Genomic DNA, 21,140 nt, shown 5'->3' with positions numbered 1-21,140 from the left:
ACACTCACATGACTGCTGACGGTAAATCAAGTTTATTTGTGTTCACAGAACATACCGGGCGACCCCATAGCCGCCCCCTGACAGCCCATCGACCCCGCAGCCACCCCTTGGGGGCAACTTCGAGGAGATCGAAGGCCAAGGACCTTATTCTCAACGGTCCGCCGAAGCCTCACACAGTAGACCCGCGAGTTGAGATGCTGGAGGGCTGAGTATGTCACCCGCTAAACCTACTACGACCCACCACCGTCCTTGACTCCCAGCCCGGGCGCCTTCTCGGACCCGGGTTTCCTCCATCCCTCTTCCCAGCCTCGCTCAGTTCTGGGCGCCGGCCTCCACCAATCCCCCAGAGCCCAATAAATACCCAGAGATCTGCATTTGCAGCAAGGAGCACATCTCGCACTCCTGCATAAGTTAAAATAAATATTACATACACCCCTCCATCACCTAGGGGGACATACATAAATACATATAAATATTATTAGGAGCAATGAGAAATAACGACGCTCTCCTGCCACCCGGCCTAGCCCCGGCTTGTCGGTGCCTGTCTCTCCCAGGCTCGGGCTGGCATCTCCGCTGTAGTGTTCTGAGTGCGAGTTGCCTTGGGAGTCCCAGTTTGGGATACGCTCTTTCTCCCACCAGGTACACCCAGTGTTTCTTGGTTTTTCAGATTCTTCTGAGGGTGTGGAGAGTCCGGTTAGAAGGCGGCAGGGTGTTGCTGGAGAAAAGTGCTGAGGTCCAAAGCGTAGTCCGAGGGCTCCGAGGTCAGATTAAGGGGCTCGAGGACCGGGGGCACAACGGTGGGCGCGAGGGACTGCGCGCTGGGGGTGTCCTCCGGGACCAGGGGTGTCGACACACCCTCCTCAGCCATCAAGATCTGGCAGAAGATGATGGTGAGCAGGAAAAAGAGCAGCCTTTTGGCAGGGCTCGGATCCTCGACTGGCAGCTGACGCCGGACCTGTGGGGAGATAACAAAGGCAACAGGTCAGGTCGGGGCCCCGGCGTACGGCGGTCCGCCCTGCTCTTCCCCCGGGCTGTCCACTTCGGCGACACTCACCACTCGTGGGTAGAGGACCCTACGGCTGCGCTTTCGGTGCCCGCGGGAGGCGCTGGGGCGCGCAGCGGGGGCCACCGCGGTCTCCGGGAGAGGATCGAAGGTGAAGATCTCGGGGCCGGAGCCCCGTTGGGGTCCCGGGCTGGTGGAGGGGACCGGGGTCGGAGCCCGCAGGACGGTCATGGTGGGGAGGGAGCTTCGAGAATGACACATTGTGCGCAGAGCTGAAGGACAAGTGGCCGCGCAGTCCTGCAGAGCTAGTTTTGTACTCCGAGAACTGGGCGGGCCCTTCTCAACTCCACCCGCTGCTGGGAGCGGTTGGCCGGTCGGCTGGAAATTCCGAAGTTTAAGCAAAGGGAGGGGGTGGAGACTTGGCCAGTGCAACCGTAGGCACCTAAGTGTGTGTCGTGAGTGTGTGATTTGTGAGTGGAGGCGGGTAAAATTCCGGACTGCGGGCACATGTCGGGACATGTGGCTGCTGGAGAGGGGCTCACAGACAGTTTGAGAAGGTTCAGCCACAAGCCCCATCTCTGGAGAGGCAGGAAGGCTTACATAAGGAAGTCTGCCCATCCTACTACAATACTGACCCAGCAAAGTCAAGGAACCACAGTTACAGGTGCACATTCACAAGCTTGTAGGAACACGGAAAACACACAGCATAGGAGGGAAGTCTAGTACAGAAACAGCCAAGATGCCTAAGAGAAATGAACACCCTAGCACACACAGACAGACACAACCCTGCCTGCTTTAGCACACACACACACACACACACACACACGCACACACACACACAAGCACACACACCACATTGTAGAGGCGGAAAAATTTCTCCTTTCCTTCTAGTTTCTTTGGCTGGTCTAATAATTAGACATAGGACAGATTAACAGGAGAAAACAAATTTAATTGCTTACTTACAGGAGCCCATGAAGACTGGAGACTCAAAGGCAGGCAGTCGGGCAATTGAGGCTTATATGCCATCTTCAGCTAAGGAATGGGAAAGAGGCCTGAGGCTTGAAGGGGAGGTGGGTAATTCACAGGAAGGTGAAAAGGGCAGATGTTAGCTAATTAGGTGTTTGCCCTGCTAAGCAGGTAAGTCTTTCAGGTGAAAGCTATCTCTGGGCCAGTCCCCCTACCTAAATTATTTAGGCAATTGTCTGCGGGGTTTTGATTTCCTTCAGCTCCAAATAATTCACATGCCAAAGTGGCACATTTCGGGTGGCATATTCTGCTCGCCTTCAATATGCACATCACACCCACACAGAACAAAGGTGCAGAGACTGCACAGGGGCAACCCAGCAATGTGCAGAAATGTTCATACATGGCTGGAGCAGAGGACCACAAAATACAAAGGTGAGAAGTTAGCAGCCATCTGGATTTAAGTTTATGTGAAGAACATTTAAACTGTGAGACATTATGCAAATGTTGTGGTAATGATAATAACACAAGAGAGAATTGACACATTTTCATAACTGCCTTAGAGAAAGCTGCTCATGGATGTAAGGCCAACTGGCCCGAGGCAGGGGAACACAATCAGATTCACAGGTTGCATCAGACCGAAATTCTCCGGACCACCCAGTTCCAGGAACTGACCTGGGGACTTTGAACCCAGCCCAGCCTTCCCGCCTTTCGAGGGGCGGGACTAACGGTCCCCCAGGATACCCGAAAAGACCACCAAATAAGGAATACCCTGCGCCCTCCCAGATTCACCACACCCCTTTCCCTTCTTCCCCTATAAAATCTTGCCCAACCCTCCCCCAGCCGCGACTTCTCTGGCCCCTTTCTCTCCGACCAGAGAACCTCGCCTGGGAGCGCTCACTTGAAGCTTTCCTCTGTTTCGCGGTGCCGTTTGTTAAGATCCGACCTTACAATGGACACAGAATTTAACATCTTTTGAGCACTCAACAGGGCCAGACACCCTGTTAAAAGGTACTGTTGAGTACTGAGGTAGGTTTCAGCATGTATGCTGCTGAGAGAGCCAAGTGCTTTATCTAAAGCAAACACATCAGGTTCTAAGAAAATGGAAGACTAAGTATAAGGGGAACCCGATAGAGCTGCTGTTCCTGTCTGTCTAATCAATCACATGAGGCATCAGGGAAGAATGGCATTTGAGATGACCTTAAATGGTGGGTGGGATACCACAGAGTCAGATGTGGAAGATGACTGAGAAAGAGAATGGAATCAGCAAAGGCCTTGAGCTGGAAAAGTACAGGATGTGTTTGGGGAATCACAAGAAAAACGGTCTCAGGACAAGTTTCCTGTAATGGAGTAGTGGTGAAACCCAGCAGGACCCTGTGGGGCCCTCCTGGGTACCAAAGCCTTTCCGTGTCCCTCCTAGACCTTCCCTGGGTTCCAAAGGACAGATTCAAACAGTTGCTGATTAGGGAAGGAAGGGAATGCAGAAACAGGAGTAGTCAAGAAACAATAGTGCAGGACTTCCTTGGTGGTCCAGTGGTTAAGACAGAGCTTCTACTGCAGGGGGCGTGGGTTTGATCGCTAGTCCGGGAAGAATGCTGTGCATCCAGCACAGCCAAAAACTTTAAAAAAAAAAGAATGGTGCAGATAAAGCAGGGGCCTGGTTCCTCCTCAAGGGATATACATAACAATATATCTTTGAGTTCTTCTACAGGAACTAAGTCCCTCACTCAGTTGGAGGATGGTAACTTCAGGCTGAGTGCAAGATTCCTGGAGCACCACCCTGTTACCTCACCACCAACCAATCAGAAGAAAGTCACACACCCCAAATTTTACCTATAAAATCTTTTCCCCAAAAAACTCAGGGAATTTGGGGGGTTTTGAGCACAAGCCACCCATTCTCCTTGCTTGGCCCTGCAATAAACCTTTCTCTGCCCCAAACTCTGCCGTTTCAGTTTATTTGGCCTCACTGTGCACTGGGCACATGAACTTGTTCCATAACAGTACCTTCAAAATTTCATTTCTTCCTCTCCAAGCTCATTTTTACCCCTCTTCTCTTGTGCTGTGCTCCAGCCACCCAGGGCTGCCTCCTTTCAGTTCCCAGGATTTGCCAAGCTCTTTCTCGCCTTAGGTCCTCTGCTTAAATTGCTCTGCCCTGGCACTTGCAGTTTTTGGCAACTTCTCATCCTCATCATAAACAGGAGGGAAGCGGGCAGGGCACAACCTTTAAAAGAATGACATAGTCCTTGAGGATCCGAATTTTGCCTTTAAAAACTCTTCCCTGAAAACCATCAGGGAGTTTGGGGTTTTTGAGCAAGAGCCACCTGTTCTTTTTGCTTGGTGCTTGCAATAAACCTTTCTCTGCCCCAAACCCAATGTTTTGGTTTGTTTGGCCTCACTGTGCATCAGGCACGCAAATCTGGGTTCCACAACAGTGGTAAGTGACGATGGCTGGAAAGGAATTAGGCAGTGAGGAGAGCTTAGCTGTCAGGCCAGGGGACTGGGTTTGACTCTAGACTGTGGAGCTTGTGGGTCATGGAATGACATCAAAGGAGGGCAGGTTCAAAGCTGGGAACTGAGTGGGACAAGGAGTATGCTCTGGATGGGGAAACACTGAGGCAGAGACGGGATACTACTGGAGAGGTTTGGGTATGAGGAAAGGGCCTGAAATGGGCTATGACACAGGGAACACGAGAAGGGGCAGCTTTAAGAGACATTCCTAGCATAAGATTACCAGAATTTAGTGATAAGGCGGGTAGCATTAGAGTCAGGGAGCATGAAGGGACCAAAGCTGTCTCCATGCATTTCAAATGCATCTGCCACAGAGCTTTGTACCAGATCATATTATGCCTGGTACACAGGATGAGAACATGTTTGACCTCTTCCATTAAAGGCTGTGTCACACATGTCTTTGTGTCTTCCATAGAGCCCAGCAGGGTGCCTTGCATGTACTAGTTGTTCAGTAATCTTGATAAATGAAAGATGAAAATGCAGAACTAAAAAATGCACATATAGTATACATACACTGGCTGGATCACCCCAAGATTTTGAGACAGGCATACACTCCTTCAAATCCCACATATGAATTTATAACCTCTTAAGAAAAGTTGGGACAAGTCTTACACAGACACCAAACAAAGAACACCTAAGGGCATTTCTCAGCCAAGGATGTGTGGGGTTGCAAATAAGGGGATGGCCCACAACTGGGCTATAAATAGAGACATTATTGCTGTCTATACTATTGCTTCCTGGGCTTATGTGTTGCTTTATTTTACACCCACCACTCCTGTTTAAGCACACTTGAAACTTTCAGCATTACACACTTCTTCCAGATGAGGCATAAAACACACCTCCTCTGCAAACAAAGACACATCCCTTTCCCACACCTCCCTTTCACATCTGCCATCATCGTTACATTTACACCCAAGCACAGTGAGCCTACCCACCCACCTACACCCTCATTCCAAGGCAACCTGCACACTAAACGATGATCAACATAAATACATGACAATTTACATGTGTGGACAGGCTCACATGCTCACACAGACATAAACTGGGGATGGGAGAGAGAGTGATGATGGAAGAAAACTGCTTGGTGGGAGAAGGGGAGAGTCACCCAAGGTTAGGAATGCATAACTTGTTTATGATGGAAAATTTCTCCAGGGCATTAGGCAGGGGAGGGGAAGTGAAGGGGATGTCAGGATCCTGTTTCACACTACCTCCAATATCTGGAATCTGGGCCTCCAGCTGGACCTAGTTATCCTCACTGTCCTCCCGGCACAGAGAGAACTTTCTTTGTGGCAAAGTCAGAATGGGACCAAGAGAAGAACCGGAGAGAAGAACTCAGAGAGCCAGGGCTCTGCCCCACCCCCTCCCTGCCACACAGGAAGCTGGGGAAGGTTGAGAGTGAATCATTAAGTCAATGACAGGGTGCAGGGGTGACAGCTGGGGGATGAGTTAAGGCCAGAAAGGCCCAGGGGCTGAGACCGGCAGTTGCACGGGTTCTCACTGCCCTAATCCTAGGGAAAGGCCTTTGCCCCTTTCCATTTCCAGCTCTCATATCATCCCTATCTGCCCAAGATCACCAAGTTCCTTCATTCCCCTCCTTTGACCTGTGTTCTTGACCTCCCACTAACCTCTTTCTTAGCCCCTTGTTTGTTTTCTTGTTAATGCTTACCACAGTAGGGAATCATTTTACGTATTTGTTTACTTTTTGTTGTGTCTCTCCCCCGCTGGAATATCATCTCCTCGAGTTTACAGGACCACATCCTCCCTTTCTCCTCATGGTATCTCTGTGGTTTCTCTAGTACTTGGCCTTTCACCCAGTAGGGGCTTAATTGAAATATAGTTTATTTACAATATTATATTAGTTTCAGGTGTGCAACATAGTCATTCAATATTTTATAGATTGTACTCCATTTAAAGTTATTACAAAATAATGGCTGTATTTCCCTGTGCTATACAATACATCCTTGTCGCTTATCTTTTTTATACCTAGTAGTTTGTATCTCTTAATCCCAACCCCTATCTTGCCCCTCCCCCTTTCCCTCTCCCTGTTGGTAACCACTAGTTTGTTCTCAACATCTATGAATTGATTTCTGTTTTGTTGTATACATTAGTTTTATTTTTTAGATTCCACATATAAATGATGACAGAGTATTTGCCTTTCTCTGTCTGACTTATTTCACTAGGCATGATACTCTCTAGGTCCATCCACGTTGTTGCAAATGGCAAAATTTCATTCTTTTTTATGGCCGAGTAACATTCCATTGTGTGTGTGTATACATATATATATATATATATATATATATATATATATATATACCACATCTTTATCCTTTCATCTATTGATGGACATTTAGGTTGCTTCCACATCTTGACTATTGTAAATAATGCTGCTCTGAACATGGAGGTACGTGTATCTTTTCAAATTAGTGTTTTTGTTTTCTTCAGATATATACCCAGGGGTGGAATTGCTGGATTATATGGTAGTTCTAGTTTCAGTTTTTTGAGGAACCTGCATACTGTTTTCCACAGTGGCTGCACCAATTTACATTCCCAGCAACAGTGTACAAGAGTTCCCTTAATAAATATTCTTAAATTCATCTCGTCTGAGGAGCTACCCCTCACCCCCAGAGGTGTCTGTTTATACAGCTGTGTCTCTTCAGAGGCCTCTACATTTCCTCTTCAAAGAGGAAGGTGGGGGATACTCAACTGTGGCTCAGGGTGACCTGCCATTGAGTCAGGAATAACTGTGCAGTTGATGGATGGCAAAGCCCTGGCTCTTACCCTTTATAAGTAACATAAGAGTGAGTCATGCCTACTGCCCCACCTGGAATACTGCTGCATTGCTAATCACAGGCTAGAATGGGGGACAGAGGTAATGGGAAGGAGGCAGAATGGGCAGAGGAGAGGGAGACAGATATTTGGAAGTGGGTGCTTCTGAGAAAGGGAAGCAGGGATAGAGGGATGGAGCCAGGGCCTTGGGGTCAGGGAATGAAAATTGAAAACTCTCAGCTACACCTGGCATTTAGTAGATGCTCAATAACTATTTATTGACTTGAGGTGCGTTTGAGATAGAAGGGAAACATGGGGTAGCAAAAAGAGTATATTATCATCTAGTGGCATTAGAGGAAAGTGGGTTTAAATTCCAGCTCTGGTACTTATCAACTATGAGGTATTGGGCCAGCTACTTAACTTCTCTGAAAATGTTTCCTTAATTGAAATATGGGCCAACTGGCCTCAAGGTTGTTGTAAGGATTAAGAATATGAATAGGCACAAGGTGCTGTATTTTCCCTAGTGGCCATTATTATAGTTATGGGAAGAGGGGCTGCTTTGGAGCAGATGTGGACAGTAGTGAACTAACCCAGGAGTAGGAGACCAGGATGATAAAATAGCCTCCGAGTGCTAAGATCATCGGGGGATACAATTTCTCTTTCTCTTTTCGTCCTCCCTTCTCTCCCTCTCCATTTCAGGTAGGTTTTGTGGCTTTTTCTTTTCTCCAGAGAAGCAGAGACTTCTGCATTCCTTGTTCTTGTTCAGCCAATGAGAATGACTGTAAACAACTTTCCCCTGGCCCCGATATACACACACATTCTAGCCAGAACAATTCTTGCCAGAGGCATGGGGGGGTGGGGGCGGTGGTGAGTTCTAGGCAGCAAGTTAATAAATGACCCCCAAAGACTTTCATCTGGGCCTTAGGAGGGCCAAGATCAGGCCCTGGCAGTTTTCCCTGACGCAAAAGGATGGCAAGGGTGCCTGGAGGCCCAAGGCAAGGTCACAAAAGAACATGATATGCCCTGCCCTGGATTCAGCCCAGCCTGGCCCAGCCCAGCCCAGTCCAACTCAGCCAAACTTCCCCAGAGGCTGCTGAGAGTGGGGAGCTGGGAAAAGAACCCAGCATCCCTGTTCTGGTCCAACACTGGCTTCCTAGGACCCCAGGGTTGTGGCTCCTCCCTCTGGCCTCAGTTTCCTTCTCACCAGATTATAACTCTGTGAAAGCAGGACTTTATCCATCTTGTTCATCGTTCTATTTTCAGTGTCTAGAGCATACAGACTACCTGAAAAGGCTAGAAACATAGGGCTCTTTAATTCATTAATATTAGAGGTGTTCATGTGGGAGTCTCTCTGTAGATTGCTCCAATGTCAGCATTGGAGAATATGACTGAGATTTAATTCAAAGCGTAATGTGGGGGGGTGGGCAGGAAGGGCAACAAATAAAGCATTTCCCCTTTTGTCCTGCCTTTTCAGACACCCTGTATTTACTGAATGAGTTGATCTGTAAAGTCAAGGGCTTAGATTAAAGGCTCTCGAATGGGCCTCCCTCCCCGGCAGCTCCTTGATTCAGCAGCGTCTCCCCGTGTGTTCGTTCAAAAGTTAGCCAGTGCCTCCCTCCTACCTCCAAAGCAGCTGCCTGCATAGGCCATTTTCTTTGAAGGTTGGTAGGGGTCCAGCCTCCGCCCAGAGAGGCCTCGGTGGCGGGGCGGGTGCTCCCGGCTGGCCCGCCTCCAGCGCGAGTGGGGATCGTGTGTTAGGGCTGGAGCTTGATCGGCTGCCCCGGGGTGAAACCTAAGGCGGTCTTCTGGGAAGGGTAGATGCCCTGTGTGACTCAGAACCAAGTTAGGGAAAAAACAAGCTCAGTCAATTGCTGGCACCCTCCCGGTCTGGCCTGGCTTTGACTATGAGCTCATGAAAGAGGAAGCTGGGCTGGGCTGGCCACTAGCCCTGCTTTCCCTCATGTTCTCTCTCCATCACTCACGGATTCCCTAGAGTGTCTGGGCCCCATTGCTACCGTCATCCTGGCTCGGGCGGCCCTGGCCCTTTTATGACACTCTCTCTTCCCAGACCATTGGTCAATTGTTTCCCCAGGTTGGAAATACCACCCGACGCTGAAGGGGATTACTCACGAGGGGAGGCTGAAAGTATCGTGTCCCTTGGCTCTGATGATCTCCACTGCCAACCACGACCATGTGGGTTTGCTCCTGTGACTGCTGCATCTCCCACACAGACCCACTGGTGGTAACCCTGGGAGCCCGAATGAAGAGGTTGCTTGAGAGCTAGGGTTCCCCAGTTCAGGAAAGAGACAGAGGGTCCCAAAGTACTGGGCACCTGAGCCACCTTCGGGGCTGATGTATCCTAGTTGAGACCTACTTACCTAATACTTTTGGTATTCAGAACAATACACTACCAGAAAGGCACATTTGATTTCAATGGAAACAATGACAAGGATGGGACACAGAGAACCTTCCTAACTCTTCTCCCTCCATTCCATCTTCTATCTTCTCTGCCTTCCCCGGAGCTTTCTTTTTTCTTTTTTTTGGCCGTGCTGCATGGCATGCAGGATCTTGTTCCCCCGAACCCGTGCCCCCTGCTGTGGAAGCGCGGAGTCCTAACCACTGGACCACCAGGGAATTCCCTCCCCAGAGCTTTCTTGTTAAAAGAAGGACTTGACCAAGTCAGTGTCTGGGTTGGTAACTTCAGTGCCTCTAAACTCTCTAGTGGGGCTGACACTGGCCTCCCAACCCGAATCAGGCAACTTTACAGGCTTCTCTCTCAACTCCCTGACTGCTTTCCCTGCTCCCTGAGCTAGGGCACCATATACGATTTTGTACTTTTTCTCACTCATGCCAAACTCTTACCCATTGGACTCTTCACATGCTGTTTTCTTTCCAACCTCCTTGGGGAAACCGTGCCCGTGACTCCTCCATGTAGAATTAGTCCATCTACTTTGTACGTAAATCTCTTGAGGCACCAAACACAGTATATTATAGATATTTGTCTGTTGATCTTTCTGATTGCTTAGAAGTGCACATGGCATTGTGATGCAGCCATTTTGATGCCAGGGACTTTTTGACAAGGCCCCCTAAAGTTATTAAATTGTCAGCATTTAGGGACTTCTCTGCCAGTCCAGTGGTTAATGGACTTTGTGGGCACGGGTTTGGTCCCTGGTTGGGAAATGAAGATCCTGTATGCCGCATGGAGGAGCCAAAAAAACAAAAACAAAAAACAGAGAAATGTACAAACCAGATACTCTCAGCCCATCCCTGTGGGTAGTGCTCATCCTGTCTCTCTCTGACTCCCACCCTTTCACATAGAATTTGGTAGTGCTTGGTGATATTACTTTTTTTTTTTTTTTTAAGCCAGGTATATTGTGGAATTCCCTGGCAGTCCAGTGGTTAGGACTCCGTGCTTTCACTGCCGAGGGACCAGGTTCGATCCCTGGTCAGGGGACTAAGATCCCACAAGCCTCGCGACACAGCCAAAAAAAAGCCAAGTATATTGAAGTATAGCTTCTATACAGTAAAATCCATCCTTTTTAGGAGTACAGTTTGATGAGTTTTGACAAATTCATATAGTTGTGTAAATGCCACTGCAATCATGATATAGAATATTTCCATTGCCCCAGAAAGTTCCTTATGCCCCTTTGGAATCAATACCCTCTCTTCGCTCCTAGCCCCTACTGACAACTGACCTGATTTCTGTTCCTGTAGTTTTGCCTGTTCTAGAATGTCATATAAATAAAACTACAGTAGGCACTCTTTTGTGTCTGGATTCTTTTGCTCAGTATAATATTTCTGTGATTCATCCATATTCTTGCATGAATCAGTAGTTCTTTCCTTTTGATTTCTGAATAGTATTTCATTGTATAAATATGATACAGTTGGCTTATTCATTCACCATTGAAGGACATTTGTGTTTGTTTCTTGATTTTGGCTATTACGAATAAAACTGCTATGAAGAGTCACATACAACTTTTTTTGTGGACGTGTGTTTTTCTCTTGAGTAAATATCTAGGAGTAGTATAACTCAGAATATATTTAACTTTATAAGAAATGGCCACGGTTTACCATTTTACACTCTGACAGGACTGTTCTAAGGAAGTTGCATCAAAATGTCCCTGTTGTAAGTTCCTGCATCAAACCTGTCAAGTCAGAACGTTTTCCTTGTCAGAGAACAGGTTGACATGCAGGTTACCTCAGGGGACAGGGATAGGCTGGAATCCGGCAATCTGCACCCTGAAGAACTGGCATGTCATGTCTTTAGGAGGCCACAGCGATTTCAAGCCACGCTGCTGTTCAAGCAGCTCCAGGAGCACACCCCACCTCCCGGCCCACCCAGCGCACCCTGTGGCTCAGTATCTCTCCGTCTGCTGCTCTCCCCAGCCTCAGTGTCTGCCGCGTGGCCCTGCATGGGCCCCGGTGCATAGTGTGAAGTAACACAGGCCCACGCTGCTTGGGCACACACAGTGCCCTGGAGGCACTAATCTGAGCACTACCTAGGAATCAATCCATTAAACCTTCACAAACCTCCACTGTCACCATTGCCTGTATCCTCATTTTACCAAAGAGGAAAATGAGAAGTTCCATGAGGCAGCCCACTTTCTCAAGATTACATAGCGGGAGTTAGATTCGAACCCTAGTCTACCTCATCCCAAATCCAGCAGTGTACCACATCGGTCAGAGAGTGGACGCTGGAACCAGCTTACTCTGGTTCAATTCCATGTTCTATTCATCTAATTTTCGTGGTAAGTCTCTGAGAAGAAGGCCTTTACAACATCCCTCTCACGGGTGAGGATACAGCACAGAAACTTTGCACGGCAGCAAGGGCTAGAGCTGGGATTGAATTCCAGGAAGTTTGGCTCCAGAGACAAAGCAACCAACCTCTACGCTTCCCTGCCTCTTAACAATCCTCATTATTAACATTATCATTTGGCTCACTGCCCTAGCTCGTTGTCCTTGGGGTTTTACGCTGCTCTGATATTTGCGTCCTTGCTTGTGTCTCACTTTCAAACTCTGAATGGGTTATGCACACATGCCCCAGGGTAGAATAACCTTGTTGGGCAGCCCTGTTGGGCATTCTCTCCTCTGGTCATATCGCTGGACTCCTGCCAGCCCTTGGGAGTTGCCTCTAGCTCAGGCAAGGATCCTAATCCAGCAGGGGAAGTCGGGGAGGTAAGGACATCTGCAGGGTGACCCATGCCTAAGAAATCTCCAGCTACTTTTTTCAAGAGGACATGGTATAGTCAGAAGACAAATGAAGGTCTTGAGGTCATCTCAAAAGATCATTTGTTTCCTCAAACAATTTTTTGGCCATGCCACATGTGGGATCTTAGTTCCCTGACCAGGGATCAAACCCATGCCCCCTGCAGTGGGAGCACAGAGACTTAACCACTGGACCACCAGGGAAGTCCCTTCCTCAAAGAAATTTTGAGGTCTTTCAGGTGAGACTAACCATTGAACCCCCTGTCAGGGCTGAGTACTGTGCCTAACTTATATTAGGTACTCAGTAGATTTTGATTGAATGGTAAATTAATGAATGAACAAAAAGACCCAGATTCTCTTAAGTTAGCTCTGTGCTGTCGCATATGGTAACATGGGGCTATTTAAATTTTAATTGATTAAAATTAAATACAATTTAAAATTCAGTTCCTAGGGACTTCCCTGGTGGCACAGTGGTTAAGAATCCGCCTGCCAATGCAGGGGACACGGGTTCGAGCCCTGGTCCGGGAAGATCCCCCATGCCGCGGAGCAACTAAGCCTGTGCACCACAACTACTGAGCCTGTGCTCTAGAGCCCGCGAGCCACAGCTACTGAGCCCACGCGTCCTAGAGCCCGTGCTCTGCAACAAGAGAAGCCACCGCAATCAGAAGCCCGCGCACCACAATGAAGAGTAGCGCCTGCTTGCCGCAACTAGAGAAAGCCCAGGCACAGCACCGAAGACCCAACGCAGCTAAAAATAAACAAATGAATAAATTTATTTGAAAAAAAAGAAATAATAATGAAAAAAATTCAGTTCCTCATTTGCATCAGCCACATTTTAAGTGTACAAAAACCTCATGTAGCCGGTGGTTACTATATTGGAAAGCGCAGGTATAGTGCATTTCCGTCATCACAGAAAGTTCTATTGGACAGCACCGGGCTAGATGATGAGTGGGGTGAGAGAAGGAAAACTGCTGCATTGTGTAAACATTCACTGCGAGCTGATGGCTTTCATTTGCTTTCAACACTTTTAAAGCAGTCAAGATCAGTCTGCTCTGGTTGGATGAGGTCTCCTACCACCCATTCAGAGCTCTAGAAACAACTTCAGAAATCTATTACTGAAAAACGGAAACGTGTTTCTGATCATAGCCATGACCCAAACTTCTGTGAAAAGGAATACAAGAGGTTGAAGGGGGAACTAAGAGAGTTTTTTTCTGTCATAGTCCACACGGAACCAACCAATCCAGGGTGCTCTGCACCCATTATCTCATTCACTCCTCCTAGCAGCCCTGTAGGACACAGGAGGGCAGTGGAGATAAGTGGCTGAAAGTCATAGAAATGATGGGGGCTAGTCCCTGCACTCAAATCATCAGTAGATTGACTGTCAAATGTGTTCCAACTACGAGCAGTGGAAGGCAGAAAGATGGATAAACGGGCCTCAAGAAGTTTATAACCTAGTTAAGGGAAAATAAGAGACATATAATAATTATATAACTGTACATACACATATACGTACAAGTATACGTGTATATTTTATACATGTACACACTAATATATGCACATACACCATAACATAATAACTAACATTTGTTTGGTATATTAGAGCTTAGCAAGTACTTTTCCTCATCTGAAGACCCAGCAAATCACCGTGTTGAATGTCAAATGAATGGAATGTTGAGACAGAAAGCCAGCATTTTAGGAATTCAGAGCAGGGTGAGATCACTGCAGGAAGGGGTGATGGGAAAAATTTTGGCTGAGGCATAGAACTAGTAGAAATGCTGGGCAGTCACACAAACCCGAATACAACTCCTGGCTTCCCTACTAGAAACCTGCCAGGATCTCTGCTGCTAATAGTTTTAAAGGAGATAATTGTAAATTACTTTCTAGAAGATAAAATGCTAACTAAGAGTGCTTAGTGGTCTGTGTTTTCTCTCTGGTCCTCCACCCAAATGATCCAAATATTAAAAAAAAAAAATACTCCCATCTGTTTCATAGTGATTCTAAAACCACAGGGTAACCTGGATACTTCAGATGTGAAATGGTTTGAGTTGCCTTTACTTAAAAACCCTGTGATTATTAACCCAGGGCACTTCCCCGGTGGTCCAGTGGTTAAGACTCTGCACTCCCAATGCAGGGGGCCCGGGTTCAATCCCTGGTTGGGGAACTAAGCCCTCATGCTGCAACTACTGAGCCAATGAGCTGCAGCTAGAGAAGCCCGCGCGTCAGAACAAAGAGCCCGCGCACAGGAACGAAGACCCAGTGCAGCACGTCTAAATAAATAAATAAATAAACAAACAAACAAATAAATAAATAAATAAATTTACAAAAAAAGAGAAAAGCTTAACGGCTTCCCTGGTGGCGCAGTGGTTGAAAGTCCGCCTGCCAATGCAAGGGACACGGGTTCATGCCCTGGTCTGGGAAGATCCCACATGCCGCGGAGCGTCTGGGCCCATGAGCCGTGGCCGCCGAGCCTGTGCGTCCCGAGCCTCCGCAACGGGAGAGGCCACAACGGTGAGAGGCCTGCGAACCGCAAAAAAAAAAAAAAAAAAAAAAAAAAGCTTAAAAAAAAACAAACCCTGTGATGAGCATCTGATGGTACAGCTCAAACACCTTATTAACACCTGGAGTTATATAAGGTCAGCTCTGCCCATAATTTCTGCAGTGAAATGCATGAAAATCCAGCCCTGCATTTTTTTTTTTTTTTTGCTGTACGCGGGCCTCTCACTGTTGTGGCCTCTCCTGTTGCGGAGCACAGGCTCTGGACGCGCAGGCTCGGCGGCCATGGCTCACGGGCCTAGCTGCTCCGCGGCATGTGGGATCTTCGCGGACGGGGGCACGAACCCGTGTCCCCTGCATCGGCAGGCGGACTCTCAACCACTGCGCCACCAGGGAAGCCCCAGCCCTGCATTTTGACTGGGCTTTCCTAGATTCTCCTTACATAATTGTAGCCATTTCTCTGCCAGTAGTGATTTAGAAATGCCTTTCTAAAGCCCTCTGCATTTGCCTCAGCTTCCTTTAATTTTTCTAAAACTTTTACCTTCCTTTCTTAGCATTTGGATTTCTTTGGTTTCAAGCCATAGAAACTCATTATGGCTAACTTAGAAAAGCTGAGCATTGGGAGCATATTGGAGAGCTCACAGCCTGAAAGGAAGGCTAGAGAGCTAGGCTCAGGGAACATAGGAACTAGGGCAGCTCTGGGGACTCCATAGGAGGAATCAAGTCTTGCCCTCACTACCTGCTGAAATGAATGAACGACAGCTAGTTTTTTTCCATCCCTCACATGCATGTTCATCATTCAAAGCTCCAGCAGAGAGAGTCTGATTAGTCTGGTTTAGGTAGGGGCCTGGGGAAGAACGGACATCTTAACTGAAAGCTCAGTAGGACTGTGCACAGGTAATTCCCCAAAGAATCCAATGACTATTGTCAGAGGAGGAGGAGAGAGTCATTGCTGCATTGTCAAAACCCAAGTAATATCCACTACACCCTAGTTTTCCTTCCTAACCTCCATTTCCTACTTTTTCTAATTATCCATAATAGGAATGACCAATGCACCTTCCAGGGTTGTGGAGAAGATATATAAATATAAATCCACATGTATTGGAATTTTCCTCCAAAGGATTAATGGTTGGCGAAGTTTGGCCTTACCCCTCAGTGTTGCGTGGAAGGATTAAGGAAGATAATATATGCAAAATGGCTCCCACAGCGCCTGGCGCCTAGTGAGGTTCATTACATGCATTGCTATTTCAGCGCCCCTCAGGAGAGCAGATTGTGATATTTTCAGGAATTTTGTGAGCCAACTGACATAACGTCGGTAGCTTGAAGTTGACCTTGTTGGGAATATTTACACCACGGAAACTGGAAATGCAGCTAATTAGACTCCCCCCAACCTCCAGGCAGTTGTTAAATATTTCTCAGCTCAGCCTTGCATCCACTTCTTTCCTCCCTTCACAAGATGTGAGCAGAACCAAAGTACAGCTCAACCACCTTATTAACACTCAGAGTTATACTAGATCTGCTCTGCCCATAATTTCTGCAGTGAAATGCATGAAAATCCAGCCCTGCATTTTGCCTGGGCTTGCCTAGTTTCTCCTTACATAATCGTAGTCACTTCCCTGCCAGTAATAATTTAGAAATGTCTTTCTAAAGTCCTGTGCACTTTGCTTCAGCTTCCTTTAATTTTTCTAAAGCTTTTACCTTCCTTCCTTAGCACTTGGTTTCCTTTGGTTGTGAGCTACAGAAGCTCATTATGGCTAACAAACAGAAAAGTTGAGTATGTGTGTCAGTGAGGATTAGATTCAGCTGTGAGAGACAAAAAATTAGAAGAGTGGTTTACTAGATATAAATTCATTCTCTCTGATAGAAAGTCTAGATCAAGGCTGGCAGTTCAGGCTTGGCTAGAAGCTCAGTTTGTTGCCTCACGTCTTCAGTACATGGTTTTTACTTCATGATCTAAGATGGCTGTCCAAGCTGCACATTCCAGCCAGCAGGACAGAGAAGGGCAAAGAAACACATCCTTTCCTCTTAATCCATTGACAGAAGTAATGCGCAGCATTTCTGCTTATATGAAATAGGCTGAAGTGAAGTCATTTAACCATATCCAGCTGCAAGGGAGGCTGGGATATGTGTTATTTACTCCAGGAACCCCTGTGCCCAGCTGGAAACTGAGAAGAAGGGAAGGGTGGATACTGGGAGACAGCTGGGTGGCCCTCCCACTGGTGGGCAGGGTTTAGGAAAGTGTAGGAGGGGAAAGTGGGGCTGGTGTGATGGGAATAAGTGTGCTTTGTGGAATTTTGAAGGAGCTGGCTGGAATAGAAAATTAGAAATACTGGAAAATGAGGTTAAGTAAACAAGGTGAAAGCCAGATCTCAGTGAGGGTCCAGGAAAGCAGACAAAAGAATCTTTATCTAGTGCCATTATAAACAGGAGGCATTAAACTTTTGGGTAGGGGAGCTGTATGATCAAAGGCATTAAAGAGATTTTAATCTGGCGTTTACGTGCGAGTCATGTTGGGTGGGGGGAAGGAAAAACAGGAAAGGGCAGGGAGGTTGGAGAGGAGACCAATTTCACAATCCAGGTGTGAGGTGATTATGTGGGGGCAATGGGAACAAGGAGGAAGAAATAAATCTGAGAGGCATTTGCTAGAAAATATGTTAGGACTGATGGCTGGCCTGATAGGGAGTTTCAGGTTGGGGAGGCCAAGAAACAAGTAAACAAGTGAACCTGCCTTGATAGGTGTTTTAGGTTGGGTCACCTAGAGGCAGAGCCTGGCACAGAACTTTTGTCCAAGGGATTGATGCGGGGAGGAGAAGAGCGAGGGGAACAAGATGGCAAAGCCAAGAAGCTAAGCAAGGATGTGGGCTAAACTGTAATCCGAGACCACAGTGAGACTCTCAGCGCAAATCACACCAGAGTCAGCTCCACCTTGAGAGAAGGGGGCTGGCGTTTTACAGCTGCGCATCAGGCAGTCAGTGGCTGAGATCTGTCCAAAGTGTGTGTTGTGGGGATGGCTTGTCTCCCATTCGGTCCAGGCCAATTCTCCAGAAAAGGGGACAGCTGTGTGTGGTTATCAGCCAACATGCCTGGTACCTGGGGGATGAGTAGACCAGCTGGTAAAGATGATCTGGGTGAGGCCCAGATAGCATCCATTACAGTGGGTCCATTTTGGATGTGTTGGACTTGAGGTGGCGAAGAAATAAGGTATTGGCACATGACTAGAGGGAAATTGGCAATACAAGATAGGAGTTCATGTCGATGAACAGGACTGGTTATGGAGGTATTGGAGTGGGAGACTCTGCACACAGGTGATAGTTTCGTCAAGGAGTGAGCCCGGGACTTCCCTGGTGGTCCAGTGGTTAAGACTCCATGCTCCCAATGCAGGGGCCCTGGGTTCAATCCCTGGTCAGGGAACTAGAGCCCGCATGCCACAACTAAAGAGCCTGCATGCCACAAGGAAGATCCCACACGGCAGCAACGAAGATCCTGTGTGCTGCAAGTAGGACCAGGTGCAGCCAAATAAATAAATATTTAAAAGAAGAAGAAGAAGAAGAAGTGAGCTCTTTGAGGGCCATGGATAGAGAGAGGGGAGCAAGCCTTTGGAAAGTAAGTTGGTTACAGCCTAGTGGGAAGGTGGGAGGGAGAAGAGGAACCAATGAGTAAAGCAAAGCAGAGACCGGTAGAGAAGCATGTCCGTGTGGTAGTTGACCTTATATTAAGACTGGAAGTCAAGAAAGAAGTTGAAGGAGAATGAGTATGGAGAAAAAGGTGAGGTGTTTTTGACTTTCGTCAGTTGGAAGGTTGTTGGTGGTCTTTGAGGGGACAATTTCACAGCAGGACAAGGTTAGAAACCATGTGGTCGAGGCTAGTAACGCTTTCCACATTTAATGTCATTCCATCTGACTAACTCAACTCGTCTAGGGTACTTTCTCCTTCAGTTTCTATGCTGCTCATTCTTGCTCCTCCTAAGGTCACTCTATGTTCTGGTTATCTAATGTTGCCTAAAAGATTACCCCAAGACTTAGCGGGCATGACACTCTTTGTTACCTTTATGGGTTCTGTGGATCAGGAGTTTGGATGGAGCGCAGTGGGGGTGGAGATGGCTTGCCTCTGCTCCATGATGTCTGGGGTCGAAGCTGGAAGACTCGAAAGCTGGAGACTGGAACCATCCGTCTGCAGGATCCTTCATTCACACGTATGGCAGTGGATGCTGGCTATTGGCTGGGGGCCTCGGTTCCTCTCCCTTGGTCTAGATTGGGCCTCTCTTGCATGGTGTCTGGGTTACTGAGAAAGAGAACCAGGCATGAACTGTATACTTTTTATGACTTCACTTTTTTATGATCTACATTGCTTTCCCCCTACTCCATTGGTCACAGCAGTCACAGCCCCACCCAGATTCAAGGGGAAGGAACACGATCCCACCCTGGCGTGTCAGTCACGGGATAAGAAGAGTATCGGAGGAGGATATCCATCTTTGGAAAATATAGCCTTTCATCCTCTGTCAGAACTCTCCGTTTGCTTCTTATGAGTGGCCCCATTTATTCAACAGTCATCAGTAATAACAGCAACTGGAGGACCTTCCTGAGGGCAGGGGACTGGCCTGTTACGATTGTCTTCTTTATCTTTATATCCTAAACATTTTGAGCAGTGATAGCCTCACAATAGATTCCTGTGGAAGGAAGAACTCCTTTCAAGTCTATTTTTCTCAGACACTGCATCATTTGACCCTAAACTAGCTATCACGACAGTTGAAGAAACTACGGGGCTTAGAGGGGTAAGTGGGCTACCCTTCAGATGACTAGGCTAGCAAGAGCTCAGCTGTGACATGAACCCAAGTCTTCTGGGTTGAAGTTACTTTTATTAAGAACTTGATGCCTCCAAACAGCGGGACTGCTCCTTCAGTGCCCCTGTCCCCTCCATCCTCACAGTAGCCCAGGGCCAACTACGGGGCAACGGGTAGTGATCCCTCAGCTGCTGACTGACCGTCCTGCACTTGATACACTGATTTAACATGGTGATTTAATATCATTATTTAATATGATTTTGCATCTCTTTTCTCAAGAGAGCAGGAGAGGGCTAAGGCAGACTCTTGTGCTGCACTCAGCTTCCGGGCTGGGTAGAAGGCCAGGACGAAGTTGGTCCTCATCTCTCTGAGTGGGCAGCACCCATGTCAGGAGTGTGGGGTGAGAGGAGATGCCAAGAAGAGTTCTGTTGGGGCAATCAGATGGTGATCTGATGGAACCACATGGGAAGAGGGGGGAAAAGCCTAGAAGGGAAGTGGCTGAGGTAGTTCCTGTAGGTTCAGCTCAGAGGGGAGTGGGGAGCCAATTTCCGCCCCCTCCCCAACTCACATCCCAGCCCTAAAAATGCTTCACAGCCTCAGGAGGAAATCCTGGCCAAGTATCCAGTGTGGGTGGCAGAGGTGCTTATCTAGATCAGGAGTGGGTGGGAGGACATCTTAGAACTTGTATCAGGCCCCAATTTTCCAAATCCTGCCTGTGCCCTGCCACCTCTGCCCCCGAAAACCAATTTTTGACTTTATCTCTTTAGAAATGTCCCCAGGCTAGCAGTTTATTTCTCAGAGGTTGCAGATCAGGAAGGACCTTCAGAAAACACAATTTCCACTTCCACTGTGGGGCAGAAAGCATAGGGCAGCCTAACCCCTCGATGCCCGTCAAGTAACAAAGGACCAACTACGCTGTGTTGTAGGACTACTGGCCTTACCAGGTCCCCGCTCTCCCCCACCAGCCCCGAAGGGACCTCTTAGACTCCTTCTCTCTCTGGTTTCTCCCCATCCTGCTCCCCTTTGCTAAAATGCTTACCTTCCCTGCTCAGGCCCTTTGAAAGTAGCTCACTATGACTTTTCATATCACCTCCAACTCTTCAGCCTCACCTTCATGGACCTTGGCGGCCCAGCTTCAACTGTATCATTCGTGAGTCACCCCTGCTCTTTTGTTCTAGCCCCATCAACATGCCGGTTGCTCTCCCCCACGTAGGGATTACTCACCGCTTAAGTCACCAGTCCCTCTGGAATGTGCCCCCTCCTCCATGACACCCATTCTCCCCACATCCTTTATTATTTTGTTTAAACTAACAATGTTTTTTTTCCCCTCCAATGATTAAAATAACGTGTGTTTGTTGTGGAAAATCTGTGAAATGCAAAATGTATACAAACAGAAGAAAATAAAAAGTACCCAAAATTCCA

General features: G+C 47.6%; 1 protein-coding gene and 1 non-coding gene across 2 annotated transcripts; one reads left to right on the top strand and one right to left on the bottom strand.

The window, feature by feature from the left end:
• Positions 1-16: 16 nt before the first annotated feature.
• Positions 17-20,922, bottom strand: IER3 (immediate early response 3). The gene is made up of 4 exons (XM_032650018.1): positions 20,758-20,922; positions 18,983-19,219; positions 1,055-2,035; positions 17-955 (listed from the first exon to the last, which is right to left on the bottom strand). The coding sequence occupies exons 3-4, from the start codon at positions 1,673-1,675 to the stop codon at positions 695-697; spliced, it is 882 nt and encodes a 293-aa protein (XP_032505909.1). The 5' UTR covers positions 1,676-2,035; positions 18,983-19,219; positions 20,758-20,922; the 3' UTR covers positions 17-694.
• TRNAG-CCC lies at positions 14,534-14,606 on the top strand. Its single transcript has one exon. It is a non-coding gene; the product is annotated as a tRNA-Gly (tRNA).
• Positions 20,923-21,140: the final 218 nt, after the last annotated feature.

This window comes from Phocoena sinus, chromosome 11, assembly GCF_008692025.1.
Source record: "Phocoena sinus isolate mPhoSin1 chromosome 11, mPhoSin1.pri, whole genome shotgun sequence".
Taxonomy (NCBI): Eukaryota; Metazoa; Chordata; class Mammalia; order Artiodactyla; family Phocoenidae; genus Phocoena; species Phocoena sinus.
Note: the sequence above shows the minus strand (reverse complement) of the source record. Positions and strands in the feature narration are given on the sequence as shown.